The following is a 27,751-nucleotide window of genomic DNA, read 5'->3' on the forward strand; positions in this document are numbered from 1 at the left end:
TCTCTTGTCTGCCTAGGTTAGGAACTTCCTTTAACAGGATTTCTCAGTTGGAGGCTCGGGCTTCTGAGCCGCTAAAATGACATCAACGCTTTATACCTGTGCGCCCGGTGGAGCCTTTCACTTTTCAGTGGATTTCAGAGGGGGGTGGGTCTCTGCCCACTCGCCCCAAAGAGCCACAGTTCCGCGCGCATCTCCCGCCGCCCCTCAGCATCCCTGAGGGCTCCCGGGGCGCGCTGGCTCCAGAGGCTTCCGGGCGCCCCGCCCAGGGGACCGTCCCTTCCCCGCCCCTCGAATCCGGCCCACCCTCCCCCTCCTGGGGCGCGTCCCCGCGGCCTGCAGGGGCGAGGCGGCGCAGCGGCAGGCCGGGCGGGGTGCGGGGAGCCGGGGACGCCGCCGCGCCCCCGAGCCCCGGCCCCCGGCCTCCGCGGCCATCTTCGGCGCGGGCGGGAGGGAGGGACGGAGGCGCGGCCTCGGGCCTCTGGCCCGCCCCCGCCGCCCGGCCTGCCCCGCCCGGCCCCGCCGAGCGCTCGCCCAGCCGCAGCGCGCCGCGCCCGGGTCCCGACTTCCCCTCCCGCCCGGCCAGCAGAGCCCGCGCGCCCCCCGGCCGGCCGCCGCTCGGCCTCGCCGAGCCCGCAGAGGTCGCCATGCGGCCCGCGCGCTGGCTCGCGCTGGGCAGCCTCCTCGCCCTGGCCAGGCTGCTGGAAGGCCGGCTCGTGGGCGAGGAGGAAGCCGGCTTCGGTGAATGCGACCGCTTCTTCTACGCCGGGACCCCGCCTGCGGGGCTGGCGGCCGAGGCCCACGTGAAGATCTGTCAGCGCTTCGAGGGCGCCGAGCGCTTCGCCACCCTGTACAGCCTCCGGGACCGCATCCCAGTGTACTCGGCGTTCCGCGCCGCGCGCCCTGCGGCGGCCGGCGCCGAGCCCCGCTGGCTGGTGGAGCCGCAGGTGAGCGAGCTGTGCCAGAGTCCGGGCGTGGGGCTGGCCCCGGACGGGGGGGCGCTTGGGCCGCCGTCGCGAGGGAGCAGGCGGGAAGGGACAGCCCCCGCGCCTTCGGGGCCAGGTCAGGAACCCCGGGTTTCCGAGCCACCCGCCGCACCCTCTGTCTATGCCGCAGTCGGGACTTGGTGATCCACGAGCCTCCGCTTAAGCCGCAGGGGCCCCGTGGTCCCTACATTTCGGGGTAGACATCTGCAAGTCTCATTCATTTCCTGACCGGTGAGGAGCGTGAGGCGGACAGTTCAGATCAGCGGAAGCCTAGGCTGGAAGCCCACAGGCCTTGGCGCAGGTCGTTGCCACAGTTCTTTGGGCCCTGGTAGGTGGGTGGGGGTTTTCATGCCCATTTTGCAGAAGAGGAGGTCAAGTCCAGGGAGTGAAGAGACTTGTGGAAGTCTGCTGGTAAGATGGGGCAGGTGTTTTGGCTTAGAAGTTCACTGCCCTTCCTACTATGGAAAAGCTGCTCTTCTGCAGAGCGCATCTGAGCCTGAAGGCTCCTTGTGCACAGGACATAGATTCAACTCGACCCGAAGTTCTGTTCAGTTAGGACGATAAAGGTACATATTTTTAGAAATGCCATGGGATAGTTACAAATGGTAGGGAAACTGACTACCTCCAACTGTTGGGAAGGGCAAACTAGTTTTACCTGATTCTTCATATCTGTATTATCAGACCACTTGGAAACCATGTCGTGACTGTTCTGTACTGGCTGGTGAGGGTGACCAAACAGTGCAGAAGGTCCCCAGAGGCCCTGCTGAACCTGCCTTAACAAACCCTGCCCCACCTCTGCTTGGCCGGCCGCCTCTGTGCAGAGCCAGCTGGGCTCCCCTTTGGTGGATTCTCCACCTCTCACCTGCCTCCCATGATCGCCTGTACCTGCCCCAGCTGCCAAGGCCACCCTGGCAGGGAGCAGAGCTACTCACTCAGCCCACCTATGCCTGATGGCCACAGCTGGCCAAAACCACATGGGTGAACAGACTGTGGCTTTCAGGTGCTTCAATCAGAACCCTGGGCTATAATCCCTGCAATGCCATCCAGATATTTCCAGCTCCAAGAGCTTGGCCGGGACTCATGCCATCTTGCACCTCGGTCTTCTTCCCTTCCTGTCCGCATCCAATCCAGAGCCCTCACCTTGATGTTGGGACCTAGGAGATCAGGCATGTGTGAGAAAGCCTTTGTAAATTATACACACGTAAGACATATATTAATCTATAATTAGTTTGCCCCCACCTGCACCCCTCAAGCTCTCTGCATATCCCTCAGTTCATTATGCATCACGATTGTGGGCCTGTCAAGATACAGATGACCTAGGCCTTTCTCCCTGAGGATCTCCTGGACGGCTTGAGGAGACAGAACATACATGTGAGGAAGACACTGGAATGCATGCTAAATTTCAGTTGAATATGAGCACATTTAGTAATCACCTGCTGGGTGCCAGGCACTTAGGGTACAGGAGAAGAAAGGGTAGCTCTTGGGCTCTGAGGCTTCCTGGTGTACAGGTGAGGAAGCATGCTGGGTGGAGAGTGGCAGACCAACTAATGAGAGCCAAGCCGTGTGTGTTTGAGAATGTTTCTCTATTGACTAGCTGTAAACTTGGGCAGGTTATGCTGGAGCTAATAGCAGGGTGGCCTTGAGGATTAAATGAGTTACTGATGAAGTTCTCTGAGAGATGTCTGGCACATAAGTACTAGCTGTTATTAGGACGTAAGCAAAGCCCATACTTTAATAAAGGTAAACAAAGCCCTATTAGATTTAATCTCTCTTGGAGATGAGGGGGGAAAGCCTTAGGGTCAGGATGACATTTGTGCTGTGCCCGGAGGAGGAGGCAGAGTTCAGAGGAGAGACAAAAAGGAGGAGGACGTTCCAAGCCTCCTGGTGTTTTGGAGGGAACACCCGAAGTGAGAAGTGCACATTCAGGGATTAGTGTGTGGGGAGTGGTTGGCACTACTAAACTGTAGAAGTATGTAGGTGACAGTCTGCTCAAGTGTTCAGGGGAATAATGGAAGGGAGAGGGCAGCTATGAAGGAATTATCAAGAAAGGCCTGGTGAGGCAGAGCCGTTGATGCAATTACGAAGGAGTCACAGAGGAGCAAGTTTCGGGGGGGGGGGCACAGAACCAAGTCACAGAGGCAGAGGAGACCCTGGGCCCCTGGGGGCAGGAAATGAGGAATGGCACTAGAGAGGTAAAAGAGGATGGGGAGTAAGAGGGGCATTGTTCCAAATGGCAGCTTGAGATGGGAGATGAACAGTGTTTGGAAAAGGACAGGAGCCAGATTTCCCAGCTGGGGAGGTCAGAATGGTGACAGATGTTTTTCCCTGCACGATGTGCTCGTGTCCTCCTCCTTCCCACCCCAGCCTCAGGTGAAGTCAGTCAGTCAGGAGCTGGAGGATATCAGGAGGGAGGGAAGGAAGGAGGGAGGGAGGAAAAGCTGCAAGATGAGATGTAGGCGGGCTCTGGAGCACACTGCAGCAAATCTGACCCCCCTCCCCCCACCCCTGCAGCCTGCATCCCGAGGCCTGCCTCCCAGCCAAGGTCCCCACTGCGGAAGGATGCTCAGGGCTCACTATGGACTTCTGGCTGCTTCAGAGCACTTTGCAATGCTGAGCAGCATTGTGCCCACATCACCTTTCTCTGAAGTCAGCTTTACCAAGAGGCCCAGCCGACAGGGGAGGAAGAGGTGGGAAGCCAAAGGAGCTTGGAGCTTGCCTTGAGTGATGAGTCAGGCAGGGCTGCGCTGGCCCTGGGGGCTCCCACAGCCCAGTTGAGCAGCTTTCACAGCTGTCCTGCAGTTTCCCTTGGGAAAAAACACCACAATTGAAGATCATAGAAACTTAGTCACTCTTGGGCTTAAAACCTCGAAGGTGTTGGCTGCCCAGCACCCACCGGACCAAGTCCATCCTGCAGGATGCAGTCTACAAGGCTCTCCACTTCCTGGCTCCTGGCTCCAGCTCCAGCCTTGCTTCTCACTCCTCCGCACGTTCACATTCTCTGTTCTAGCGTTACCCGGCTGCCTGGCATGCCTCTCAGAAGCCGTGCTGCTTCTCGCTTCTGCTTCTGTCCTCATGCTCATTCCTTTTGCCCCGAATCCCCTTTCTGTACCGCCCCATCTTGCCCCTCACATCTCCCCCTCCTCCATCCTTTAAGACTGCCGAAGTGTCACCTCTTCTAGAAAGAATTGCCCACCTGATTTAGCGCCACTGCTCAGTACTCTGATAATTGCTCTTTATGTACTCTCCACATTATTTTTTTTAAAGATTTATTTTAAGATTTATCTCTCAGAGAGGGAGAGCGAGCGAGCACAAACAGGGGGAGCAGCAGGCAGAGGGAGAAACAGGCTCCCCGCTGAGCAAGGAGCCCGATGCAGGACTCGATTCCCGGACCCCAGGATCATGAGCCGAAGGCAGATGCTTAACTGACTGAGCCACCCAGGCGCCCGTCCCCACATTGTTTTATAAGTATCTGCTTATATATCAGTCTCCCCAGTGTGAGCCCTTGAGAGCTGAATGCTGCACCTCACTCAGCATGCTTCTGTTCCTAGTGCCTGGCACACACACAGGCTATCAACAAGGGCTGAATACAATCATTTGCTGTTGGGTCAGCAGCAGTGGGTGAGATGCTGTGCTTGAGGTTTCCTGGCGCTTCAGCGGCCAGCCCCTAACACAAACATGTTCCACATGCAGAGCTGGAACCTTCTTCGAAGTCCACCCCATTAGTCCCAGCTCTGGCCTTTGGAACGACCCCAAACGATTTGGATCTCTTCTCTGGACAACAGCTCTTTGGTGTCAGATACAGGATCCCATGTCCACCCACACCAGAAGAATTTAAAGGGGATCTTCTGAGGGACAGAAGGAGAACTCTGAAGGAAGCAGAGAAAACAGCAGGCTCTTGTAGGCTTTATGTGCAATGCGGTCACCTTTAAATTGAGAATGAGGGGCGCCAGGGTGGCTCAGTCAGTTAAATGTCTGCCTTTGGCTCAGGTCATGATCCCAGGGTCCTGGGATCGAGTCCTTCACTGGGCTCCTTGCTCAGTGGGGAGTCTGCTTCTCCCTCTCCCTCTGCTTTCCCCCCTGCTGTTCATGCTCTCTCTCTTTCTCTCTGTCTGTCAAATAAGTAAATAAAATCTTAGAGAGAGAGAGAGAGAGAGAGAGAGAGAATGGGGAAAAGGCAAAAAAGATGAGAAAATGTTCCCCAATTAGCACGGTGGAGATCTTCAGAAGGTTTTTAGTCAAGGCTTCAGAGACCTGAGAACTGGGTTCTGGTTTAGTACAGGGAGCCTCAAACCTTTTAGTCTCTCAATTCCTTTCTAGTTTAATGGAAGAATTTTTGGAGAAGGTATCAGTGATGGCTTACCAAAATGCATTGTCAGTTCTGCTAGAGGCCATCATCTAAGCCTCTACCATTTTATAAAGATGAATGCTGAATGGATCTGGCTTCATGTTCAGCTTACACTTATTTAATCTTACAAAAATACTCTGAGGTAGTTATCATTGTCTTCATTGTAGAGAGGAGGAAATGGGCTCAGAGGGGTTAGGTGATGTGCCCAGTGTCACACAGTTTAGACTTGAACTCATGACTATTTGCTCTTAGTCCAGTGCTCTTTGACTACATCATGGAGAGACTTTGAACTCACAGTGGATCCATTGCATTAGTGGCCATAGGGCTTTTTCTCTTCTTTTGTATGGGGGGTCTTAATTTCTACTTCATTTCTCATTCCAGTAGTTAGTAGGACAAGTGGGATCACAAATTTGGCCACATAAATATTGCTTAGGTGTCAGAGCCTCTGGAGAAAAGGATAGATTCTGATTAACTACAAAAGCGTTGTCCTAAAGGGCCCAGTGAGGCCATATTTCAAATCCTAGTAAATGCCTGTGAGCAGTGATGACCAGTTAGAAGCTTGATTAAGCTCTGGATCTTTAGTTTCCATCAGTGGCCTCTCACCTACACACACCCCGAAACTGTCAGGCCTTTATTCTGCCAGAGTCCCTTTTTCACTGTGTCAGGGAACAGATACATAGAAGACAGCATACACTTTAGTCCCTGTGCAGCAAACAGGACAATTCTGATACATACCTTCGGGTTAGGAGACCTGAATTCAGACCTCCTGCTCTGCTGCTCATAGGCTATATGACCTTAAATTCTTCCAGTCCTGCTTTTCTGATCTGTTCATTAGAGGCAACAATAGTGTTTGACTTCATATAGTAGTTGTGACAAACGACCAAAGGAACACACGCAAACGTGTAGCACAGTACCTGGAATATGGTAAGGTTTTAGGAAATATTAACGTATCTACCTTATTAAAGTCTTACTCTGATAGGTGTTATTACTTTTTTTTTTTTTTGAGAGAGAGTATGGAAAGTGGGGAGCAGAGGGAGAGACAGAATCCCAAGCAGGTTCCACGCCCAGCACAGAGCCTGACTCAGGGCTCGACCTCATGGTCCTGAGATTACGACCTGAGCTGAAATCAGGAGTCGGACGCTTAACTGAATGAGCCACCCAGGTGCCCTGGTGTTATTACATTAAAAAAAGAATATTTACATAAGCTGTACACCCAACATGGGCCTTGAACTCACAACCCTGAGATCAAGAGTCACATGCTCTGCTGACTGAGTCAGCCGCCCTTTTTTTATTACCTTAAAAAATATAGTTTTTTAAGTAAGCTGTGCGTCCAATGTGGGGCTTGAACCCACGACCCCGAGATCAAGAGTCACATGCTATAATCAGTGTAAGACATACACAAATACACACCTGCAAATGGAATGTTGGATTAGACAGGTGACCCTTACAATTCTACAACTCTCCTAAATGTAAACCCTCCATCTAAGTATGTTCTCAAACACGAGGCATATACTTCACATCACACAACAGGAGCTGAGAAAGAGCTGTGGTGAGAGATTGCATGGATACAGGGATAGATGGATGGATTCAGGTGATTGAAAGAACAAAAATAAAATTGGTGCCAGAGATCCCTCCACCCTCCCCGTCCTGAGTCATCAGGAGGTGTGTTGTCACAAAAGAAACAGTGAGCTATAGCGTTGCAATGTATGATGCTGAGTCTGGCTGAGTCTGGGAAGCGGCTGACTCAAAGAATGATTCCCGAGTCAGTCACTCACAGTGTCTTCCTTACTGGGGTGCACATAGCAACAGCGCGAGTCACACAGGCTATCTTTCCTTGCATTGTTCTCCTCTTCTGGCTTTTTCTTCCTCTTTGAATTCAGTGCCTCTGTTTGATTTGTGGTTGTTCTCAAAAGCAAGTTAAGGGGCTTGCCCTACATTGGCAGAACATTTGAGGGCCGTTCTGTCCTGAAACAGTTCAGCGGCGACATCTCTGTACAGCATCCTTTCAGTTCAGACTGAAATTTGGACAGTCCAGGAAAGGAGCCGGCACCAGTGATTCCCTCACTATGTACAAGGGTCTTTGCAAATTAACTCATTCATGTACTAGCTATTGTGACCCATGTTTTATAGTTTAGGAGACTGAGCTTCAGAGTGGTGGAGCCACTTACCCACGGTCACACAGCGGCTAGAGGCAGAGCCTGAGTTGGAGGGTATGGCTGCCGATTCCCAAGCTCTTAGTGTCCTTTCTAACCAATTGTGAGGTCTTCCAGCAGCGGTGTTTGTATTTTCTCTCCAGATTCCAAACTGACTGACTAGGGTTGTGAGTTTATTTTTATTATACTGAGTTCATCTAGGTCTTTGGATGATTCGTGGCTTTGCTTTGGAATGGACCATTCTGAAAATCCCCGTTTCAGAGTATCCTTAGTTCAGTTACGAGCTCATGGTGATTCAATGGAGCTTTCCCTGAATAGAGATTTTATTCTTTGGGTTTCAAATTTCTCTTCCTTTTAAACTGTCAGTGAAACTTTTAAAGTACAAGTGAAAATACAAAGAAAATAAATCCTCCCCCTTGCGAGTAGCTTTTGCTTCCCATGATCTGGTCTTGCTCCTAGAATTACTGTTCGCTTAAGAACGTGTTCCCCCTTCAAGTCGCATATCATGTCTCCACAGTGGCCGTGTAACCTATCGGCCCCAGGGAGCGTGGCATGTGTGGCAGCCATAATTTGTTGCCTGCTGATATATCTAGTTGGCCACTGAAAGGAAGGAGAAATAAAAAAGAAACCGACTCATGGCATGAACCAAATATAGAAGCAACATTAGTATTCCAGTCATGCTTCTGTTGACCCAGTGCCGGGCAGAGTGCGGCTCCATCCCAAGAGGTCAGGCTGAGGACGTCCCATACTTTGAATCAACATGAAAAATATGGGTACATTTCATTTTGCAGAGTAAACAGGTGGCTGAAATAGTGCTTGAAAATAAAAGTTAAAGTACATGTTCCAATTGACTTGTACCTTAATTTTAGGGATGATTGGTTTTGAGTTTTGATTAAGTTTCAGTTGGCAGGAACACCTGGTGCTTTAACAAGGCCCTGGGCCCTCTCATCAATTAATTCCTTAAATCAACAAATATTTATTCGAGCATCTGCTATGTGTCAGGCACCGTTCTAGGCTCTGGGAATCGAGCAGTAATTCAAACAGACAAAGATACCTTCTCTCGTGGAGCTTACTCTCTAATAGAGGACACAGGCAATAAAATAAACAAAAGACATAAGATATTATGTTAGTGAAAGTGGTAAGAAGAAAAATAAAGCAAAGCAGGAGGAGATGAGCTGTCAGGGAAAAGGTGACGTTTCCAAACGGTTTCAGAGAAGGCATCACTGTGGAGGTGACTTTGTGTACAAGCCTGAAGGAAGTGACAAAGCCGGTCACACAGGTGCCTGGGGGAAGGATGTTCCAGGCAGGGAGCACAGTAAGTGCAAAGACCCTTAGACAGGAGTGTTCCTCATGTTTGAGGAAGAAACCGATGTGGCAAGGGAAGGATAAATGAGGAGAGCAGCGAGAGATGAGGTCCGAGAGGTGGGGTGGGAGGTGGCCGACCATGTAGGGCTTCTGGGCTATTTGTAAGGAGCTTGGCTTTTGCTCCACGTGAGACAGGGTGCCACTGTGCTGACTTCCAGCAGGGGGGCAGGGGGTGTGGTCTGACTTACATTTTAGCAGGATCATTTTGGCTGCTGCGTTGAGAACAGACTATGTGGGTTCAAAGGCCAAAGCCGAGAGGCCAGATGGGAGGTTTTAGTATCTGGCAAGAGACAGTGGTGTCTTGGACCACGGGGAGCGGCAGTCTAGTTGTGGGTATATTTTGAAGGAAGAGCCGAGAGTGAGAGAAAGGGAGGAGTCGCAGACAACTCCAAGGACGTCGGCGAGAACCACTGGAAGGATGGGGTGGCCGTGAGCAAGACGAGGATCGCGAAGAGTGTGTGAGCCGTGCTGAGTAGGAGATGCCTCTCCGTGTTCAGCGGCGCTCGGGTAGGGGCTGAGAGCTCACTGGGTACTTACCACCCTGGGCACCCTTCGAGGCCTGTGTTCCCGTGTGAGCTCACGTAATCCTCACGGCGGCCCTAGGAAACGGGTGCTGTCGTTACCCTCCTTGGACAGAGGAGGCTACTGAGGCCGAGAGAGCGTGGATTGCTCCTCCCTACTCGCCCGGCTAGGAGGGGTGGGACGGGGCTCTCTGCCGTCAGAGGGCACACGCAGCCGCCTCTCCTAGCCAGCTGTTCATGCACAGCGGAGCTCCTGTTGACCTCTCCTGAGTGAAGCTCCTCTTTGCAAAGCTCACATGTTCATGTATCAGCATTTTATAGACCAGAGCTGGTCCTAGCCCCACAGCCATGTGCCGATGACCGTGGATGCTCACGGCCCCCAGGTGCACCCTCGTGCTGGAGCCTCAGCAGGTGACAGGAGCTGTAAGTACTGTGCTGGGCTGAAGGTCCTGCCGCCTCCCTTTTGCAATCATGCTCTGCTCGAATCCATCGTGAGCACTTCCTGCGGCCTTCATGCAAACAGACATCCTCCATAGGGTTGGGAGGGGGTGGTGGATCATCTAAAAACTCTTGTCAAGTGACAAGGATCGTCCCCTTGAGTCTCAGCGAGTGTGGCCCGGATAAGGGAGGGCTCTTGCATCTGTAGGGGCGTGGAGCTGTTGTGGCTGCAAGTGGGCTGGGTGCCATGTAGGAGCCTGAGGAGAGCCCAGCTCCTGACCGGGTGCCAATTGCCCGAGGGGTGCTGGTGCAAGCACACCACACCCCCCAGAGCCCCACCTCCGGAGCAGAGAGGACCCACTCATCCATCCTTCAGCCTAGAGAGCTCAAGAGTCCCTCCATTGCCCCCAGCCTGGGTCCCCAGCATAGGAAAGGCAGCTGAACCCAGCACATTCTGAAACTTCATACCTGGGACCAGGAGAGGGCCTTTACTCCAACCCAGCACACCCCACATCCATGAAAGTACAGAAATTCCTTTTTCCTTTATGACTGTTCGTAAACTGACGTCCTTCCCCATACAAGTTCTTACCTTTGCCCTTATGTCCTAGGTAACCTGGCATCCACCCAGCTTGGTAAAGGAGCCTTCCCGCTGTGTCTGGGTGATGGTAGCATTGGTTTCAGGAAGTCCCCTTATCATTATTTTAACATTCATAACTGAGGGAAGAAGTTGACCCACATCACATCAGTGTTTTGAGTGAATTGACCAGGACGTGTGACTGAACAGGGCCACGTAAGGAAATGGCCACTGTTGATGTTTCTGGAAGACTGGTCATCCACCATACTCTCAGAGTGCGTGGAAGCCTGGGAAGGGAAGGGAGAGCTTATGAATCACAATGGGTCTTCTCTCATTCTGGAGTGTCTGTCTCTACTGTGTCTGGAGCCATGGTACCCGTGATGACAGATGCCTCCTTCACAGCCAAGCGCACCGTTCGGGGTGGCTCCTGAGCGCGCTGCATCACCTTCACTGGACAGACCTCCCCCCTGTGATCTGCCGTCTGCACTTGGAGGTCCAAGCTCCCCTCATCTTCCTCTAGGCCTCTGCAAAACAGCTTCCCCCCTGGTTAATCCCTCCTACCCACGTCTCTAAACTTACTCCCCTGGGAAGCCAGAGAAATCCTCTCAGATCGTCAATCCCATGGTGCCTCTAACAGCCTCCCTGGAAAGCCTCCAGGGCTCCCCATTTCTCCTCCTGTAAAGATAAGTCCTTATCGTGGTTTCCAGAGTCCCGCATGTGCGTCTCCCGCCCCCACCCAGCTTTATCTGGGGCCACACATTGCGAGGCCTTTACTTCCGGCCACTTCGGCTCATTCCTGTGAGGGTGATGCTGCTGTGTTTCTAATTCCTGTCAAGGACCTACGTACCTGCTGTTTTGTGTTGCTTTTTTGTCTTCTACGATATTCCAGAATAGGGCAACTGCCCAGAATACCCTCGAGGAGCACCAGACCTCACTTTTCTTTGCTAGTGTCTTATTACCTATATTTGTATGACTGACTGAGTGCCACCCGCAAGGCTCGAAGTTCCACGAGGGAGGGTACAGGGCTCCCGTTGCTCACTGTCCGAGCCTCCTTCTCTAACACAGGGACCAGCGCACGTGTTTTGTAAATGGCCAAATAGGAAGTATTTCAGGCTTTGGTGGCCATAAAGTCTCTGATGCAACTACTCAGCTGGGCTGTTTTCACACAAAAACAGCCCCAGACAATAATACGTAAATGAATGAGCATGGCTGTGTTCCAAGGGAACTTGATTTATGAAAACTGGTGGTCAGCCGGTTTGGCTCCGCAAGCTGTAGCTTGCCAGCCCCTGGTCTAGCTTCGTGCCAGTGCTTCGTAAGTGATGAAATGTTGCTTAGTGTTGGGCACTTAGCGAATATGCAGTGAACAGAAACAGTGAAATTTGAAACGTGGGCAATCCTAGTCCTGTTGCACCCCGGCAGCCCTAGATCTGGACCCGCAGACAATTTTCAACTAACCCATAAATGATGGCCATCATTTATAATATTAAGGGTTTTTAGGATTATAAAAGTAATATATGCTTATGGTAAAAATATTTTTTTAGTATATGTGCTGCCGAAGCGAGCACGTGAGCATTTTAGAAGTATATAAAGAGAAAGATCTCATTTCTCACAGATAGCTAACCTTTACAGTTTGTGTATGTGTGTGTGCTAACATTCCAGAAATTTCTATTCACATAGAGAGGCATGTAGGCTCTCAGACTCTTTATTCTAGTCAACAAGGTTCAGCACCCTTTTGGACCCCAGAGCCACAGCTAACAAGCCCCTCAAAGAACCATCATACCCATGGACTGGGAAGGTGAAGGGGCTCTTGATGAGTGAATTTGCACATATAGAAATAATTTATTTAATTTAGAAATGGAAGACCTGGGTGCCTGGATGGCTCAGGAGGTTAAGTGTCTGCCTTTGGCTCGGGTCATGATCCTGGAGTCCCAGGATGGTGGCCCACGTGGGGCTCCCTGCTCAGGGGCGAGTCTGCTTCTCCCTGTGCCTCTCACCCTGCTCTTGCTCTCTCTCTCAAATAAATAAATCTTGAAAAGAAAAGAGAAAAGAAAAGAAAAGAAGAAAAGAAAAGAAATAGAGGGCCTGGGGCCTTCAAATGCAAAGTCTGCTTCATCATGTTTTTCAAGTCAGTGTCTAGATAACTCATGGGTGACCTGAAATAATTTTACCTTCTTCCCGCTTGCTGCTTCTAAGCAACGGTGATCCCTGTCCTCTCCTGGGGCACTCACTGGCCAGCCCAAAGTCAGGAAGCCAGTCTGACCGATCTCCCCATTTCTAATCTGGTTCTATTCCTAAGCCCTGCTGCCATATAGTTTCACATTTAGAAGAACTTGAATAAGAGTGACCTTCGGGGCACCTGGGTGGCTCAGTCGGTTAAGCATCTCTCTCTGGCTTGGGCCAAGATCTTGAGGTCCTGGGATCGAACCCTGCATCAGGCTCCCTGCTCAGTGGGGAGTCTGCTTCTCCCTCTCCCTCTGCCTGCCTCTCCCCCTGCTTGGGCTCTCTCCCTCTCTCTCTGTCAAATAAATAAGTAAAATCCTTAAAAAAAAAATAAAAAATAAGAGCGACGTTCATAAAACCTGGGAGAAAAGGTTGAACAAATGGAAATGATTTTGCCTGAGGGCAAATTTACTAACCTCACATCCTATTTATTACACAACATTGAGAAGCACATGCTGTCTCTTTTGTGCTGAAGACACGAGGGTAAGATTTAATGGTTCAAGGAGGGTTTAGGTTGGAAGCAAATAAGCCATTTCCTGACAGCAAGAGTTATTATGCTGTGGGAAAAGGTCTAAGGGCTGTCAAGTCCCCTTCTCTAATGATCTTCAAAATGAGGGGTAAATTTTGTCAGTTGGCTTCAGAGAAAGGCTATTTCTCATAGCTGTCATCTTGTGTGGAGACAGGCTTTGAGCCTTTCCCAGTTTTCCACCGAGGGTGACTCCGTACTTGGGTTGACAGTGCTTCTATCGCAGGCTGTGGGTCCACGCCCGGGGGCTTCCGGACCAGGTGAGTTACTGTTGCTTTTGCTGCTGTCAGTGCTGGGCCCCATGCTGCTCCTCCATTCTTGCCACAGGCCCGTGCCTGAGTATTTCCTCTCATTCATGTAATTGTAAATGTGGTCACAATCAGAGACCAGAGTGTGTCATAAATTTGTTCTCTGTCGGTGAACTGTGGCTTAAGAGGGAGGCATGGAATTATAGGGGTTTGCAGTAATTGAAGCAAGCTCATCCTGTTCATTATCTGCTCGTTCACTTATTCATTCCTGGTCAGCGGGTCCCGAACTTTCGCTCTGCTAAGGAGTAAGGAGTAGTCAACATCCAGTTGCTGATGGACACTGTGATCGGTATTGCCATTCTCGTCCACATCAAAACCATTTATTGAGTTCTCAGCACCAAGCCAAGAACTAGAAGTCTCAGACTTGGCCCTGGAGCAAGACCCAGTCCCTTCCTGCAGGTGTCTTGTTACTTAAGTCAGGAAGGCAGATTGTGAGCGTGGCTGAATTCTCCCCTACTAGACTGTTAGCCTCAAAGGACCAAGCACTGAGCAAGCATACAGAATGGTTAAGACAGTGGGTCTTGTAGAGAGACAAAATCGGGTTGGTCCTAACTCTGTCATTTACCAGCCGTGTGACCTTGGAAATGTTACTGAATTTCATGGCATGGGACTAATGAATTGTCTGTATTCCATGGGGAAGTTAGGAAGACGGTGTGACAGTGTATGCAAAAGGCACTCTGCATTGTGTCCAAGCACCCAACACATATACATTAAGCATGTGGAACGAACAAGTAACCTTTGCTTCCCAGACCATGCCTGCCTTGGAGACAGCCAGGCTGAGGGTCACCATGCTCCTGTGTTTGCCTCAGTATTATTACTCAAATGGTTTCCTGGCCTGTGCCGGGAAAGGGAGAAGTCAGACTCTCCAGGTAGCCAAATGGGAAAACACAGCGCAGGCCGAGCAGGTGTAAAACCAGTGCTCTGTCAGTGTTGTGCACACCTTTGGCAAAAAATAAAAATAAAAAAGGTCCCAGTGTCAACCCTAAAGTCCTGTGTAATCCTGGATTTCTCTAATAAAACTGCTGAGCTGGTCAAAAGCAAAACCAGAAACATACTCCTGCTCCATTGCTACCTTTTTGTGACTGGTCTCAGCTTCTTCTTGGAGTTCAGTGGCTCGTACACTACCCTCCATGGTCCTTTGCCCATTGATGCATTCTTTGTTGGGGAGCTCAGTAGAAGTTCCTTCATCCTGCTCCAGGGGGTGCCCCTCCGGTCTGTTACCAGACTTCTGGAACCAAGACAGCCTTGTCTCTTCATTTGCTCCTGAAATTTAATCCAGGTGTCTGGAAGGTTCCATGCCTATAAGGTTCCTGCCCCAATTCCCACAGGGGAGTTGCTGGGTTCTCCTGATGCTTCAGGCTGTTAGCGCATGAATCATACGCTTACCCAAGCTTATTCATGTGAAGGGCTGGGCTGTTGTAACAGATCACTGGTAGATTCACAGACATAGGAACAGAAGTACACACAGGCTTCCAAGGAACCAGAGCTGGGAAACTTCTAGGAGCCAAATGGTCTCACAGTCTTCAGGATCTTTATCCTACGCTCCTGGTCTTTTAAGGATTTTCCTGCTTTCCCTTGGGTCAGCCTGGCTCCCAGCCCTAAACTGCATGTAGCAACCTTCACACTCTGAGTGTTGTCAGTCTCTGAATTTCTTGGGTTGAATACCCGAGAGAGAGCCATCTGGCTGGTTGCTGGCCAGATTGGCCATCCCTTGGTTGTGACTGGCAAGGAGGTGGGTAGGAGGGGGTCATGTGGTAAGAAGTGCTGCTCTTTCAGAGATAGTATCTGAAATAGTTATTTTAGAAATAGAAGTTGACTATAGCATACTGACTGACAAGGGCTGATATAGCTAGGGGTTATCTGAGAGAGCCCAGTCTGGGCAGCCATATTCGACAACCCGAGGGACCTTCACTACTCAACAGAACCGGTTCTGTGTACCAACTCTGTGTGTAATTCATGCCGCAAAGGCCCCAAGGTGGAATAAATCTCCCAGGACTGGGCGAGTTGCGATCTTGGGAAAGCACGCACTAAAGGTTGTATCAACCAGTGCCCTGGCAGGAAACGGATGGAACTCTCTAAGTAGCTTAACCAACAGAGTTGAATAAAGAAATTATTTACAGAGAATTAAGGGAGTTAACAAGATATGGTAAAGCTGCTAGGGCCTAGCCATTTACAGGAAGCTGTCACCATCCCAAGCCTGTGGGGTCAGGCGGGAGCCTGAACCCCAGCAGCCGGGTGGAGGGGGAGCAAAGGAATAAATACTCCAGTCTCTCTCTCCCACCCTTCTGCTGGCTGCTCTGGTCAGAAGCCAGAGGGCACGAGAGCTCAGATGATGTGGTCCCCAAAAGTCAGCCTTCTGGGGCACAGAGAAGGGCAGAGAAGAGTGGAGGATGGATCTGGGAGGCTAGAGGGGACCACCCAGCTCTGGAGGCTGTGAGGCTGGGGCTGGATCCGAGCCCCCAGGTGGAATGCAAGTAGCAGAGAGGAATGGTGGAAGCGCTCCCAGCCCCCACCCCTGAGGCCACGGGTGGTGGTGCAGAGGGAACCAGGGAAGCATATACAGGACACCCGTGTAACCCGCATGGTTGGGGACAGATTGGCCTATTTTGGTTGAACATAAGGGAAGATTTGAGAGAAAAGACTGGAGGAATTTAGGGGGGCGGCGGCTTACGACTATGCCTGCTTGTCATTTAACCAGGAAATATAGAATGCTGTGAAGATGTTAGAGTAGTGAGATATATTTAAAAGAGTATAAATAGCAAAAATGGACTTCTCATTCCACATATGAATAAGGCAGGAAATCCATGTTTGCATAGGTTTATGATCCGAATATTAACTGGTCTGATAGGTGATGGACTTAAATGGCCCAATAATACTTTGTTCTCTCCCTTGGTATTCTCATCGGAGCTCTTGCAATTTGTGGATAATGCTCTCACAGGTCACAGGTATCCTGTGAATCACTGAAGCCCAGCTGGGGCACTACCGGAAGGTGGTTTAAACATTTGTTTTAGGTGTGGGGTTCAGGAAACTCCCCCCCCCTCCCCCCCGGCATCAGCATCACCTGGGATGGTGGTAAAAATGCCCTTCTGAGCCCCACTCCACACCTACGGAATATATCTCCGGGGTGAAGCCCAAGAATCTGCATTTTTAACAAGGACCAAGGTGTTTCTAATACAAACTGAATTTTGAAAACTACTGATTTAAAGAGACATCACTAATTTCTGGCAGTGGTCATCTGGGCAGGAGTTAATTCCACAGAGACTGACATGATAAATGAGAATCTGATGAAGACGTAGCCCAGTGAGTTCTCAATTTAGAATCATTGGGAAAACTTTAAAAACATCCTGATTCCCAGCCCTCTCCTGACCCCAGAATTCCTATTTAATTGGTCTGGGGTGAGGCCTGGACGTATTTTATTTGAAGTTTCCAGGTGATTCTGACCTGCAGCCAGACCTAAGAATCTCTAATCTGGTCTGCACCAGAAAGTGGAAAAAATTAGGAATGGAAATGTCTCAGCTTAACGGACTTTTCAGAATTCTGTACCACACAGTCACATGCTAAGAATAATTGCTCTGGAAAAGAAAGCAGAGTAGAGAGTGGAAAACAGGCTTCAGTGAGTAATGAGGAAGGAAACCGAAGAAGAGTGGGGATGATGTAACCTGAGAAGGTACTGCACTTCTGGAAAGGTCTTAAAGGAGTCGGTGCACTTTCCTAGGCTCCCAGAAGGAGTTTGAAACTTGGCGGCTTTGTCGGGGAAGGAGCAGCCAGAGGAGTCCTGTGGGGACTTTGTCTGTCCCCGAGGCCACCCGCTGGCCTCCCCTCAGGTGTCCCCTCCCAGCAGGTATTGCCCCTTTAGGTTGCTACAGGTTTTAATCCTTCCCTTTTATTGTCTTTTTTTTTTTTTTTTTTTTTTTTTAGAGAAAGAAGAGTCTAAGATGGAACTGGTACAGCCTTGTGTTCATTCTTCGGCTCAGGCATCCCCTGACTTAGGAGAGAACCCTTCACCCCGTTGTCTTTGCACCTCTGGGGCTCGGGGAGCTGGAAATGCCCGCTGCTCCCATGGCAGGAAGGTGTATGAGTGGCTGTGGGGGCCCAGAGGAAGGGTGATTCACAGGGAGGAAGGCCGAGAGGACCGGGAAGCCCGCCTGAGTGCTGAGAGGCTGGTCAGGAAATGGAAAGCCCTGCATTTCTCTTTCAAAAAAAAAAAAAAAGAAAGAAAGAAAAGGAATTAAAATATATATATAAAAAAAATTCTACTAAGTCTTCTAAAGCTGTTTCTATCCCCAAGAGGATAAAGAATATTTTGGATGCCAAACAGGGAGGATTTTTTTTTTTTTCTTAAATGGGTGGGTCGGAACTCTATTTATTCCTTTCCTGAGAGCTGCAAGGCCTTCTGGGTTATTCCCCCTCAAATACCCTCCATCTGCTTTCGTGGTCCCACCAGCCTCCTGCTCCTTTTCTGAAAGGCAACTCTTTCCTCAGGCTGGGTATTTTCCATGGTGAGCTCATTCTCTCAGCATTCACCCAAGGCCTCAGATCTAGTTTATTCTCCTGTGTGGACTACGGAGAGGGCCTGTTTGCACCAGCCGCTCCAGGTCTGATAAGATTATCTGATGTTCCGACTGTCAGCGGCACTCAGGTTCCTTGTAAGGAGGGGCCCTCTTATCGCTTGGGCAGCAGGATGATAGCATCTTTTCAGTGTGTGTGTGTGTGTGTGTGTGTGTGTGTGTGTGTGTGTCTCGTGGTTCAGGGCAGAAACGCAATTGGAATACCAACTGTTCAGCCCATTCAATTACTTAACTCTTGTTGAAAATAAAACAACTCCCCAACTGAAATAGCCTTTGTCCCCACAGAGTTAGGTAGGAGCCCACTGGGTCTCTCCTGATCATAGGATCTTATCTGAATCAGCCCCGCAAGTGCATATCTAGCCCCAGCCTAAGATTCTCCTGGGGGAGGCATCTCTACCCTTCCCGATCATTTTATAACCATTTTGATGATCCTTCTAGATGACCACCTTTTCCATGTGGCAGATCCTGGAGCAGGACTGGAGGACAGACTGTTCTCTCTGGAGCCTCTCTTTCTCCTCTGCAAATCGGAGGAAGTGATGTGTATCAGAAGACTGTTGTAGCGGTTAGATGAGATCATTCTTTCAATAGCTACCAACCGCTTCCAATGTGGAGGGCCACTGGGCTAGGTGCTGGGACCCAGAGATCATTGGCCACCCGCTCGCACTCCTTAGCTCAGGGGTGCAGACAGATGGACAAACATAGTTTCAGGGCCTGGTCAACTTCTCCCCACTCTGCCTTTGGTGGTCAGCTTGCCCAACTCAACTGTCCCCTTGTGTCCCTCCCCTCCTTGGCCACACCTGGCCACTCCTGCCCAGCCCTCCCAGTCCACGTGCCCTGAGCCTGTCCTCCTCCTCACGCGCACGCACGCAGTCTCTTCACGAGCAGTGCCGGCAGCTGTCCCCTGCCACCCTCGGCCCCTGCCCACCTGGCCTCTGATGCCAAGGCCCCCCTGCCCCCTTCATCCTGTTTCCGTACCTGTCCCTGGAGGATGGGTCGTGGCTGTGGGTAAGATAAGTACAAAAACCACAATCCTGGCCTAAGCAGAGCTGGCCTGTCCCATTCATCCTGGCTGGCCTCCACGGAGCCTCCCTTTCTTTCCAGCATCTTTCCTTGCCTCTCTCCTGAATTCCCTGGCACCGTGACCTCCAGAGGCTTGCAGACCTTCCCCACGCTCTGCCTCCATGTCCTCAATTACTGCAGAGAACTCACCGATCCCAACTCCCCACGCACCCTTTCCTCCTCCCCTGTGTTCTCAGCAGAGGTTCCCTGATCCTGGGCTGACTCTTCTCCATGTGCTACCAGGACCATTCCCATTGCTCCCCCCCCCCCGCCCCGCCCCATGCTATCGGCGCTGTTGTGAGCACCAACATACTAATCAGCCACCATCTACCTAGAACCTACCGTATGCAGAGTCTTCACTGGGTTTTAGGCAGACAAAAGTATGAGAGATGATCCCGGTGTCTGTGGAATTTGCAGTCTGTAAAAACATAAGCAGCAAATGCACAGCATTTTGGCAGATCTCCATGTGCAGACACCTCCACCGCCCCCCCCCCCCCGATATCTCTTTCTGCTGAATCCATTGTGTGTGCTCTTCAAAACTGATCTTGGTGACTAGTTATAAGTGTCTCCCCATTCTCATCCTCCTCACCTGGTCATCCCAGCCCTCTACAAAGCCTCTGTGCAGCTGTGCATTCTGGAACGTTCTGTGCCTCTGCACACTCTCCCTCTGCTGCCACTTACTTGCGCCATGACCCAGTTCCCCGACTAGTCTTGGAGGTCTTGGCTAGGACCTTCTGATCTTCTGGCCCTGTGGGGTTGTCTGTCTCGTCAAAATCCTTGTGCAGTCTTGATACCGGGAAGGGTGTTAAGGGGGCTCCCCTGTACCTGCCAGGCCCCTGAACTGCTTCAGAGAAGGTGCTTGTGAACTCCCGGAGATGTTGAGAAGAGAACAAGAGGAAGGAGGAAAGAAGGGGGCAGAGTACTGCTGCTGAGTGCCAAAGCTTTGGAGTCGTGTTCTGCAGACCATTGTCACTGTGGACAGAATGGCTCCTCCTCCCCACTCAGTGACAAACTCCCCTGTGGCGAATCTGTACCAGCTGACTCGGGTGCCTGAGGCTTGCATGGATTTCACAGCCCAGAAACCCTCAGGGACTGGGCTGGTGCTCAGTGGCGCTGTTCCCCTGAGATGCCTTTGAGCCCCAAAATATTCCTTGCATGCACAGACACCTAGCAGCCCACCCTCCCAAGGTCCCTGTCCCTGGGCCGTGTGTGGGGGCTGGAAGACTATCTTTGCTGATCCCTGGGAGCCCTGCTTCTCAGCGAAGGGTCTGCTCATCTCCTGCCTTTACCTAAAGACTTCTTCAACAAGCCGTCTGTGTCTGCGGTCCACTCTTGCCCATCTCCAGTCACTCTCACCATCTGCCTTCCTTCCTGAACCATCCATGGAAATCACCCTTTGAAGTCTCACTAAGGATTCTCAAATCATCAACGGCTTTGGTCGTTGTCTCCATCCTTCCCTTTCCTCTCTGCGGCAGGTGCCACACTGTTGATCCTCTCTAGCCAAAGCTCTATCCTCCCCTGACTTCTGACGTGACCCTAGGGGCCTGATTCTCCTGCGGCTCCATCTGTGTTCCCCAGGTGTCCCTTGTCCTCCGCCTGTCCTCCAGCATGGCCACCCTGTGGCCCTCGTGCTCCCTTCCTCACCCAGAGGCATGGGCTGCTGCTGGCGCAGGGCTGGGGCTCTGGAGTCTGAGCAGCTGGCTATAAACCTTGGCCCTGCCATATCACATGCTGGGTGACCTCGCACCTGTTGCTTATGTGAGTTCTCGTTTTCCTGTGCATCAAATGGATGTAATGCCCCGCGCCTCGCCCGTGGGGTTATGTGAAGAGTAAATGGGATGCGGCAGGGCAGTGCTCTCCGAACTGTAGCCCTGTGCAAACCTGTTTTACGATTTTTGCCATATCCAAGGTGATGGGGATCCTGTTAGGATTAAAAAACGTGCTTTCTGTGGAGCATTTTCTGTGGTGCCTGGTGCGCCGTGAGCACTCACTGGTAGCCGTAATTACCCCATGATGAGTTCTTTGCATATCACATCACTTAGAATCTGCTTCCTGCCAGCCTTTCCAAGTCAGCCTTTCACTTTTCCTTACTGAGAATCCTATTTTCGGGGGCACCTGGGTGGCTCAGTCGGTTGAGTATCTGACCCTTGACTTCAGCTCAGGTTCGATCTCAGGGTCGTGAGATCCAGCCTCGGTTCAGTGCTCAGCAGGGAGTCTGCTGGAGATTCTCTCTCTCCCTGCCCCTCCCCGCCTCAAATAAATAAATCTTTTTAAAAAGAGAGAAAGAATCTTATTTTCCCAGGCTGCTGCTCTCTGCCCCCATGCCTTGGTATAGAAGTCTTGGTAAGCCTTACTGACCTTTCTGTGTCTCTACATTTATCGAAGTCTTGCACATCCTTCTAATCCCACCTCAGTTTCTGTCTTCTCCAAGAAGTGAGAAGTCCTCCTTGACTGCGTTCATGGTGCCCTTCCTTCCTTTGAAACCCATTTGCTCTTTTTCTTTATATCACTTATGCAGCATTTAGCGTAGCCTGCATGGCACTGTTATCTTTTTCTTGGTTTCCTACTTAACTTTGTATCTGTGTCTTGTTTCCCCAAATAGATGGTGCATTTCTTCATGTGAAGGCCTGTTTTGAGGCATAGAAAGCAGTGATTCAGGACACCAGCCGTGGGGCTGGACTTGCCGTGTTCGAGTGGTAATGCCACCCCTCGCTGTGTGACCTAGAGTAAGCTGCTTAATCTTGATGTGCCCCAGTGTCTTTATTTCTCAAAAGGTGGTAACAATACCATAGTACCTAGTTTTTGGGTACATATAAATGAGTGAAGACTTAGCCACTTACTGATTTAATACACGTGAATTCTCGGAAGAGTGCCTGGCATGTATAGTGCTCAAGAAATGGTGATGGCGGTGGTGGTGGTGACCAGTGCGAATGCTCCCTTCTATAGCACGGGCCACGCGTAATATACGCTCAATAAATACTGTTGAATGGATGAATATTTCCCCTACAGTCCTCCTTTGCCATTTTCTTTTTTTTTTTTTAAGATTTTATTTATTAGAGAGAGAGAGTGAGCACGGGTAGGGTAAAGGACAGAGGGAGAAGCAGACTCCCTGCCGAGCAGGGACCCCCAATGCAGGGCTCCATCCCAGGACTCTAGGATCATGACCTGAGCCGAAGGCAGACACTTAGCTGACTGAGCCACCCAGGCGCCCCTCCTTTGCAATTTTCTGTCAGTCTCTTTTTCTTACATGCATGTTGGCAGGAAAACTGAAAGTTTCCTTTCATTTAATTCCAAAACAAAAAGAAACCCCATGGGTTTAAATAGCTTTTACTGTCTGGTATAGGGACTAACTCATTGAGAGAAACCTTTTTTTTTTTTTTGGTACTAAATTTGAAAAGTAATTTATTACAAGATTATTTATGGGGCAGGATGCTGGTGGAGGAGGAGAGTTCATTTTTCTAAAACCTACTTAGCATGTTGTGATTAAGAAAAAAATTTTCCATTAAACGCAGGAACCGTATCCAGTGACGTGGGCAGCCCAGGGGGACCGGGTCAGCAAGGAGGTAGAGTACACAGAGGGAGCTTTGTACCTGTCCCTCCGTCTACAGGTCCCACTGGGAAACCCAAGGGTAAGGTTAGTGGTGCGTGCACAAGGGCAAGTATAACCAGAAATGCAATCTGAAATTACCTCTTACATCATAGGCGTATTTTTGTCTTCAGGGAGCAGTGTTGTCAGTAATTTACTATAATGGCAATAGCCAGATCATTAAACTATGTCTGCAGAGAGCATGGAAAAATACATCTGCCCTTTACCTGACCGTGTCTCAAAGAATATATTAGACTTTCTAAATCAAATACTCTTAAACTATTTCAGTCCGTTTGGTATTTTAGTTACATACACACTGACATTCCTTCAGAAAGGGAAGCCTACCAAGACCCACGCATCTGTACTCTAGAGCTAAGTAAGCATGGTGATGTCGGGGAGCTGTTTTTCTGAGTTTATTTAGCAATTCAGCTGGTTCTTTAAGGAATGACATTGAAATACTAGTCAACCTGGGAGCAGAAGAAAGTTTTGTCATAGGTTAAAAAACTGGTTTTAAGACAGGAAGCAGGAATCATAATGGGCATTTCTGTCGGTGGAGGTCAGTGAACAGACTATTATGAGACCCTGGGATTTAATGTTTTACAAATGGTATAGTAGAGTGACTTCATAATGTAATACCCAGTTTGTGTGTGTGTGTGAGGGGGAGGGGTGTTGCCACAGAGGAGGGGCGGAGTGTACACAGGGAGTAAAATAGGAAACAGTCTATCTGGCAGCTCCTTCCAAACACCAGGGTCCTGGGATATTAGAAAGAAGTGTGTGTGCACCCGAAAACCAAGCCCTTCCACAACCAGGCGCTGGGAGGTTCCGTGCCCTGGGGACTTCTCTAGAGCCTTGGCTTCAAGTGCAAGTGATTTAAGGGCACCCTCTCTCCAGTGAACAGGACGCATCTCAATACTTGCCCTCTTCTTTCAGATCGATGACCCCACCAGCCACCTCGAGGAGGTGATCGCTGAGGCTGATGCCATCACCTCTGTGAACAGCCTGGGAAGCAAGCAAGCCCTGAGCACAGATTACCAGGACTCGGAGTACCAAACAGGCCAGCTGTACCCGTTCTCCCTGAGCAGTGATCTCCAAGTGGCCACGTTCGCTCTCACAAACGCAGCTCCGATGAGCCCGTCCTTCCGGCAGCGGTGGTACCGGAATCTCAACAGCCTGATGGAGCGGGCCCTGAGCCCGCAGTGCGCCGGCGGGGAAGACCTGTACATCGTCACCGGCGCTGTGCCCTCAGAGCGCAAGCTGAAGGACAGAGTGGCCGTGCCGGCGTCCGTGTGGCTGGCAGCCTGCTGCGCAGCGCCCGGGGGCGGCTGGGCCATGGGCTTTGTCCAGCACGCCCGGGACGGCGACGTCATAGAGGACGTGATGGTGGGAGAGCTCGAGAAGCTGCTTCCCTTTAAGCCCCGGCTGTTCCAGGGCAACTGTGGCGGGACCGAGCAGGACACGGAGAGGATGAAAAAGATCCTGGAGGTGGTTAACCAAGTGCAGGACGAAGAGCGAGCGGTGCAGACGAAAGAGGGCGCTCGGCCCCTCTCCAGCACCAAGGGCCCGGCGTCCGCGCCGACCCCGGAGCCGGCAGAGGAGAGGAGGAGCTTCCTGGGCAAGGTGATGAGCTTCCTCGCCACCCCAGTCATCAGGCTGTTCCAGTTACTTTATTACGTTGCAGTAGGCATTCTGAAGAACGTTATGTGGGTCCTCTGGTTTCTTACCAAGCAAGTGTTTAACGGCGTAGAAAGTTGCCTTTACCGCTTGGGTTCGGCCACCATGTCATACTTCTTGGCCATTGGGGAAGAGTTGGCGAGCATTCCCTGGAAGGTACTCAAAGTCGTGGTCAAAATCATCAGGGCCATTCTCCGGATCCTTTGTTGTCTGCTGAAGGCCGTTTGCCGCGTTCTGGGCATTCCGGTCCGAGTCCTGGTGGACGTGGCCACTTTCCCCATGCACACCATAGGCGCAGCCCCGATCGTGTGCAAGGACATTGCAGTGGGCCTCGGTGGCGCCATTTCTCTGCTCTTCGATGCTGCTTTTGGCACTATGGGGAGTCTGTTTCAGGTTATTTTTAGTATCTGCAAGAGGATTGGCTACAGAGTTACTTTCGACAATTCGGGGGAGTTATAGAACTCAAAAAACTAGTAGGGTCCAGTTACAGTGAATTCGATTTTTTTTTTTTAAACAGAAAAAGCTGGAATATTTTGTCTTTACAATGGGTTTCTGTTCGTTGTTAACTACCATTATATCTTGGCCTTTGGTAGGGGTATTTGCATGTTTTTGCAAAGGAAAATGGTATAATTTAGACTTGACCAAAGAGAGATGTTGAGAGCGGGATTATGTGTAGGTCATCTGTGGAATATGGGTAAACTTCCAAACCACTAGACTGTTTCTTCGCTCTGCTACTAGATGGACCGCCTGAGATATGCTGGTGTTCATTTGTGGGAACTAGGAATGACAGAGAAGGGAAGAATTAGGAAGAAGACAACCTTAACCCGAAGAGTTTCTGAGAGAATGGGAAAGGAATCTTGTTTCTGTTATGAGATATAAGGCACAACTTATATAAATGCTGTTGGTTGATCATTTTCATTTGCATCTCTTTCTCTCCAACTCTGCTGACCTTGTTTCCCTGTTGAAATAGCTTTCTTAGGGATAAAGAATTTGCTAATATCCCTTAGCTTTCCATGGCTTCCAAGGACCTGTAAGGTTGTTTGGGTTGTTTTTTTTTTTTTCTTCCTCCCAAGAGAATTTTGCTGCATTTTTCTTTTAGGCAATGATAAGTGTTTTGCGTTAAATGTGGCATAACAAAGTTAGAATGCAAGGGCAAAAATTGTTTGCCCTTTGAACAGTGTAGCACAGTCCTCTTGGGTATAAAGAAGAGAGTGCAAGGGTCAGAGCCCTGCTCTGAGTAGGTGTTACAGGTCTGAGAACATCCTTAGCTAAGCTTGGATTAACTTGACCTGCTGACAAGAATGAACTCAAAGACTGACATGTTAGCCAATATGAAAATTTGTACACGCCAACATTCTAGATCAATCTTTGTTACGCATCAGACAAGTACCCATTACAGTAAAATACTCTGACCTCTATCCTCAAATGATTGTTTTGGTATGAATATATATAGAAAAGCCACAAGAGAAAAAAAAAAAACTATTCTAGCCATCTCAGAAAAAAGAATCCATATCCATATATATCTAAGTTTATATAAGCATAAACTTGATTAAGAATCACCATGTCTTCGAAAACTAGTTTTATAGTGTGCTTGAGGCTAGAAAACACAACTCTCCCATTAATGCAAGTTTGATTTGAGAGCTAATCCCTATTTTTCTGATCAAGCACTTATTTTAAATCTTGCCCTGAAAGAGAAAGCAGAATCTTCCAAACTTTGCTCTGCCTTCCACAGCTAAGATGGAATCATTGGGATTTTTCTGAGTGTTCTAAAGAGTTTCTGTGAGGTAGAAAAGGGCCTAGTGTAAAATACTGCCTTTGGTAGAGTACCATTCATCTGAAAGTTAGTTGTAAACACCTGGGATCCAGAAAGGCAACAAGGAGAGAGTAATGGAGAGAAATAATACTTCCAGTGGGTAGGTAGACAGGAAAGGTGAATGTAGTGAGTTCCATTTTGCAGAAAAATAATTGAATTGTACCCAAAGTAGAAGATCAATTGGTGAGACAGTGTCGGGGATTTGGAACACCAGTCTGGTCCATGATGGGGGATATGCACTCGATTTATCCAAGAATCTTAAACAGTATTTTAGCAACACTTCTGTTTGTGAGTGTAAGACTCTGTAGTGGGCCTTCCCTTCATTTCAGCAGTGTGGGATACATGGAAGGGTGAGGGTTTGCCTTGGTACTGATGGGTCAAGAATCCTGCTGGATGAAAGGAAGGGAATCTTTGAAGCAACCAGAGGGTGGTCTGGCCAAACCCTCAACTGATGAAGAAACTGAGGCATGGGGGCACCAGGCTTGCCTTTAGTTTCTTTGCTGGCTCGTGGCAGATCAGGAGCCAAGGTCTTTCGCACATGTCCCATCACACCTGGGATGTCAAATAATGTGGTGCGTGCGTTACTACTCAGCTGCTTCCCTGGGTTTTCTCCATCATCCCTCAAACAGAGTCTAGGCCCTGACTCATTAATTGGATAGATTGAGCCTATGTGATGAAACCATTAGCTGTCCATGCACAGCATCATGCTTCCTGCCCCCTGCAGAATCTTTGTTCCCTTGCAGTATGTATTTGCATACTGGTAAGCCCAGAAAGGGCATCCATGGCAGCTTAAACCGCTCGGCACCATGCAAGGAACAGGGTATCCAAACCTCTTCTCGAGAGCCATTTGAAAATGCTTTCTTTTTCCCTTCTAGTTGTTTAGTGTCTTATTTATTTATTCTTGTGTGGTCTTTTGTGAAATCTGGGAAGGGATAATAAAGCAAAATAGATCCGTAAGGCGAGGTGGCTGAGCCTGTCTGCTCTGGACCACTAGGATTGGCTGAGCCTGATTCACTGGAACTGACTCCAGCAGGTGGCTGGACTATTCCCCCCAAGCTACTTTGGGCTTCGAGGTGAGAATTTGGATTGATGAACCCTGTCTCTAGCTTGAAGATTTTTCTGTGGCTCTGTTACATTCTCAGGCCCCGGGGAGGTCAACTCTTCATTATTATGGAGCTAATTTCTAGTCTGTGGATGAGCCACGCCTTTGGACACTCCTCTCCTCCATTGTGCCTTTTGAATGTTGGCTTCTCACCATCAGTACTTCCACCTAAATGCAGACTAGGGAGTTGGGAGAAGGACCTAGAATGAAGCAGTCATCATTCCATCAGTCATTCATCTGTTAAACGTGTATTTGAACATCGAGGTTGCAGAGATCAGTAACACGTGGATCCCGTCTTGGAGGAGTTCAGAAATCGAGTGGGGCGAACACACGGTGCAGCTCATAGCTGCAAGAATGGTCCTAGCAGCGTGCTCCCTGGAGCACCGGATGAACCCCGCAAAACCATGGAAATGAGGGCAGCCTTTACAGAGGGTGTGACAACAGTCAACTTGACATTTTCAGGCTATGTACAATGCTGTGCACCTTGCAATGCTCAATAAAGTAATCGTCGACAGCTCA

General features: G+C 50.0%; 1 protein-coding gene across 2 annotated transcripts; it reads left to right on the plus strand.

Annotated features, from left to right (window-relative positions):
• Window positions 1-534: 534 nt before the first annotated feature.
• On the plus strand, window positions 535-27,751 carry ENDOD1 (endonuclease domain containing 1). Of its 2 annotated transcripts, XM_044386502.3 has the most exons (3): window positions 535-944; window positions 22,573-22,623; window positions 23,577-27,751. In XM_044386502.3, the coding sequence occupies exons 1-3, from the start codon at window positions 645-647 to the stop codon at window positions 24,774-24,776; spliced, it is 1,551 nt and encodes a 516-aa protein (XP_044242437.2). In that variant the 5' UTR covers window positions 535-644; the 3' UTR covers window positions 24,777-27,751. The 2 variants fall into 2 exon arrangements, with proteins under 2 accessions (XP_044242437.2, XP_026361097.2); XM_026505312.4 differs by lacking the exon at window positions 22,573-22,623 and having other exon boundaries at window positions 537-944.

The sequence above is a fragment of the Ursus arctos genome, unplaced genomic scaffold, assembly GCF_023065955.2.
Source record: "Ursus arctos isolate Adak ecotype North America unplaced genomic scaffold, UrsArc2.0 scaffold_22, whole genome shotgun sequence".
NCBI classification, from domain to species: domain Eukaryota; kingdom Metazoa; phylum Chordata; class Mammalia; order Carnivora; family Ursidae; genus Ursus; species Ursus arctos.

Coding starts and splice junctions, on each gene's coding strand:
- ENDOD1 (XM_044386502.3), top strand. CDS start 645: ATGCGGCCCGCGCGCTGGCTCGCGCTGGGCAGCCTCCTCGCCCTGGCC. Junction 945..22,572: donor GCTGGCTGGTGGAGCCGCAG/GTGAGCGAGCTG, acceptor CATTAAACGCAG/GAACCGTATCCAGTGACGTG. Junction 22,624..23,576: donor GGGACCGGGTCAGCAAGGAG/GTAGAGTACACA, acceptor CTCTTCTTTCAG/ATCGATGACCCCACCAGCCA.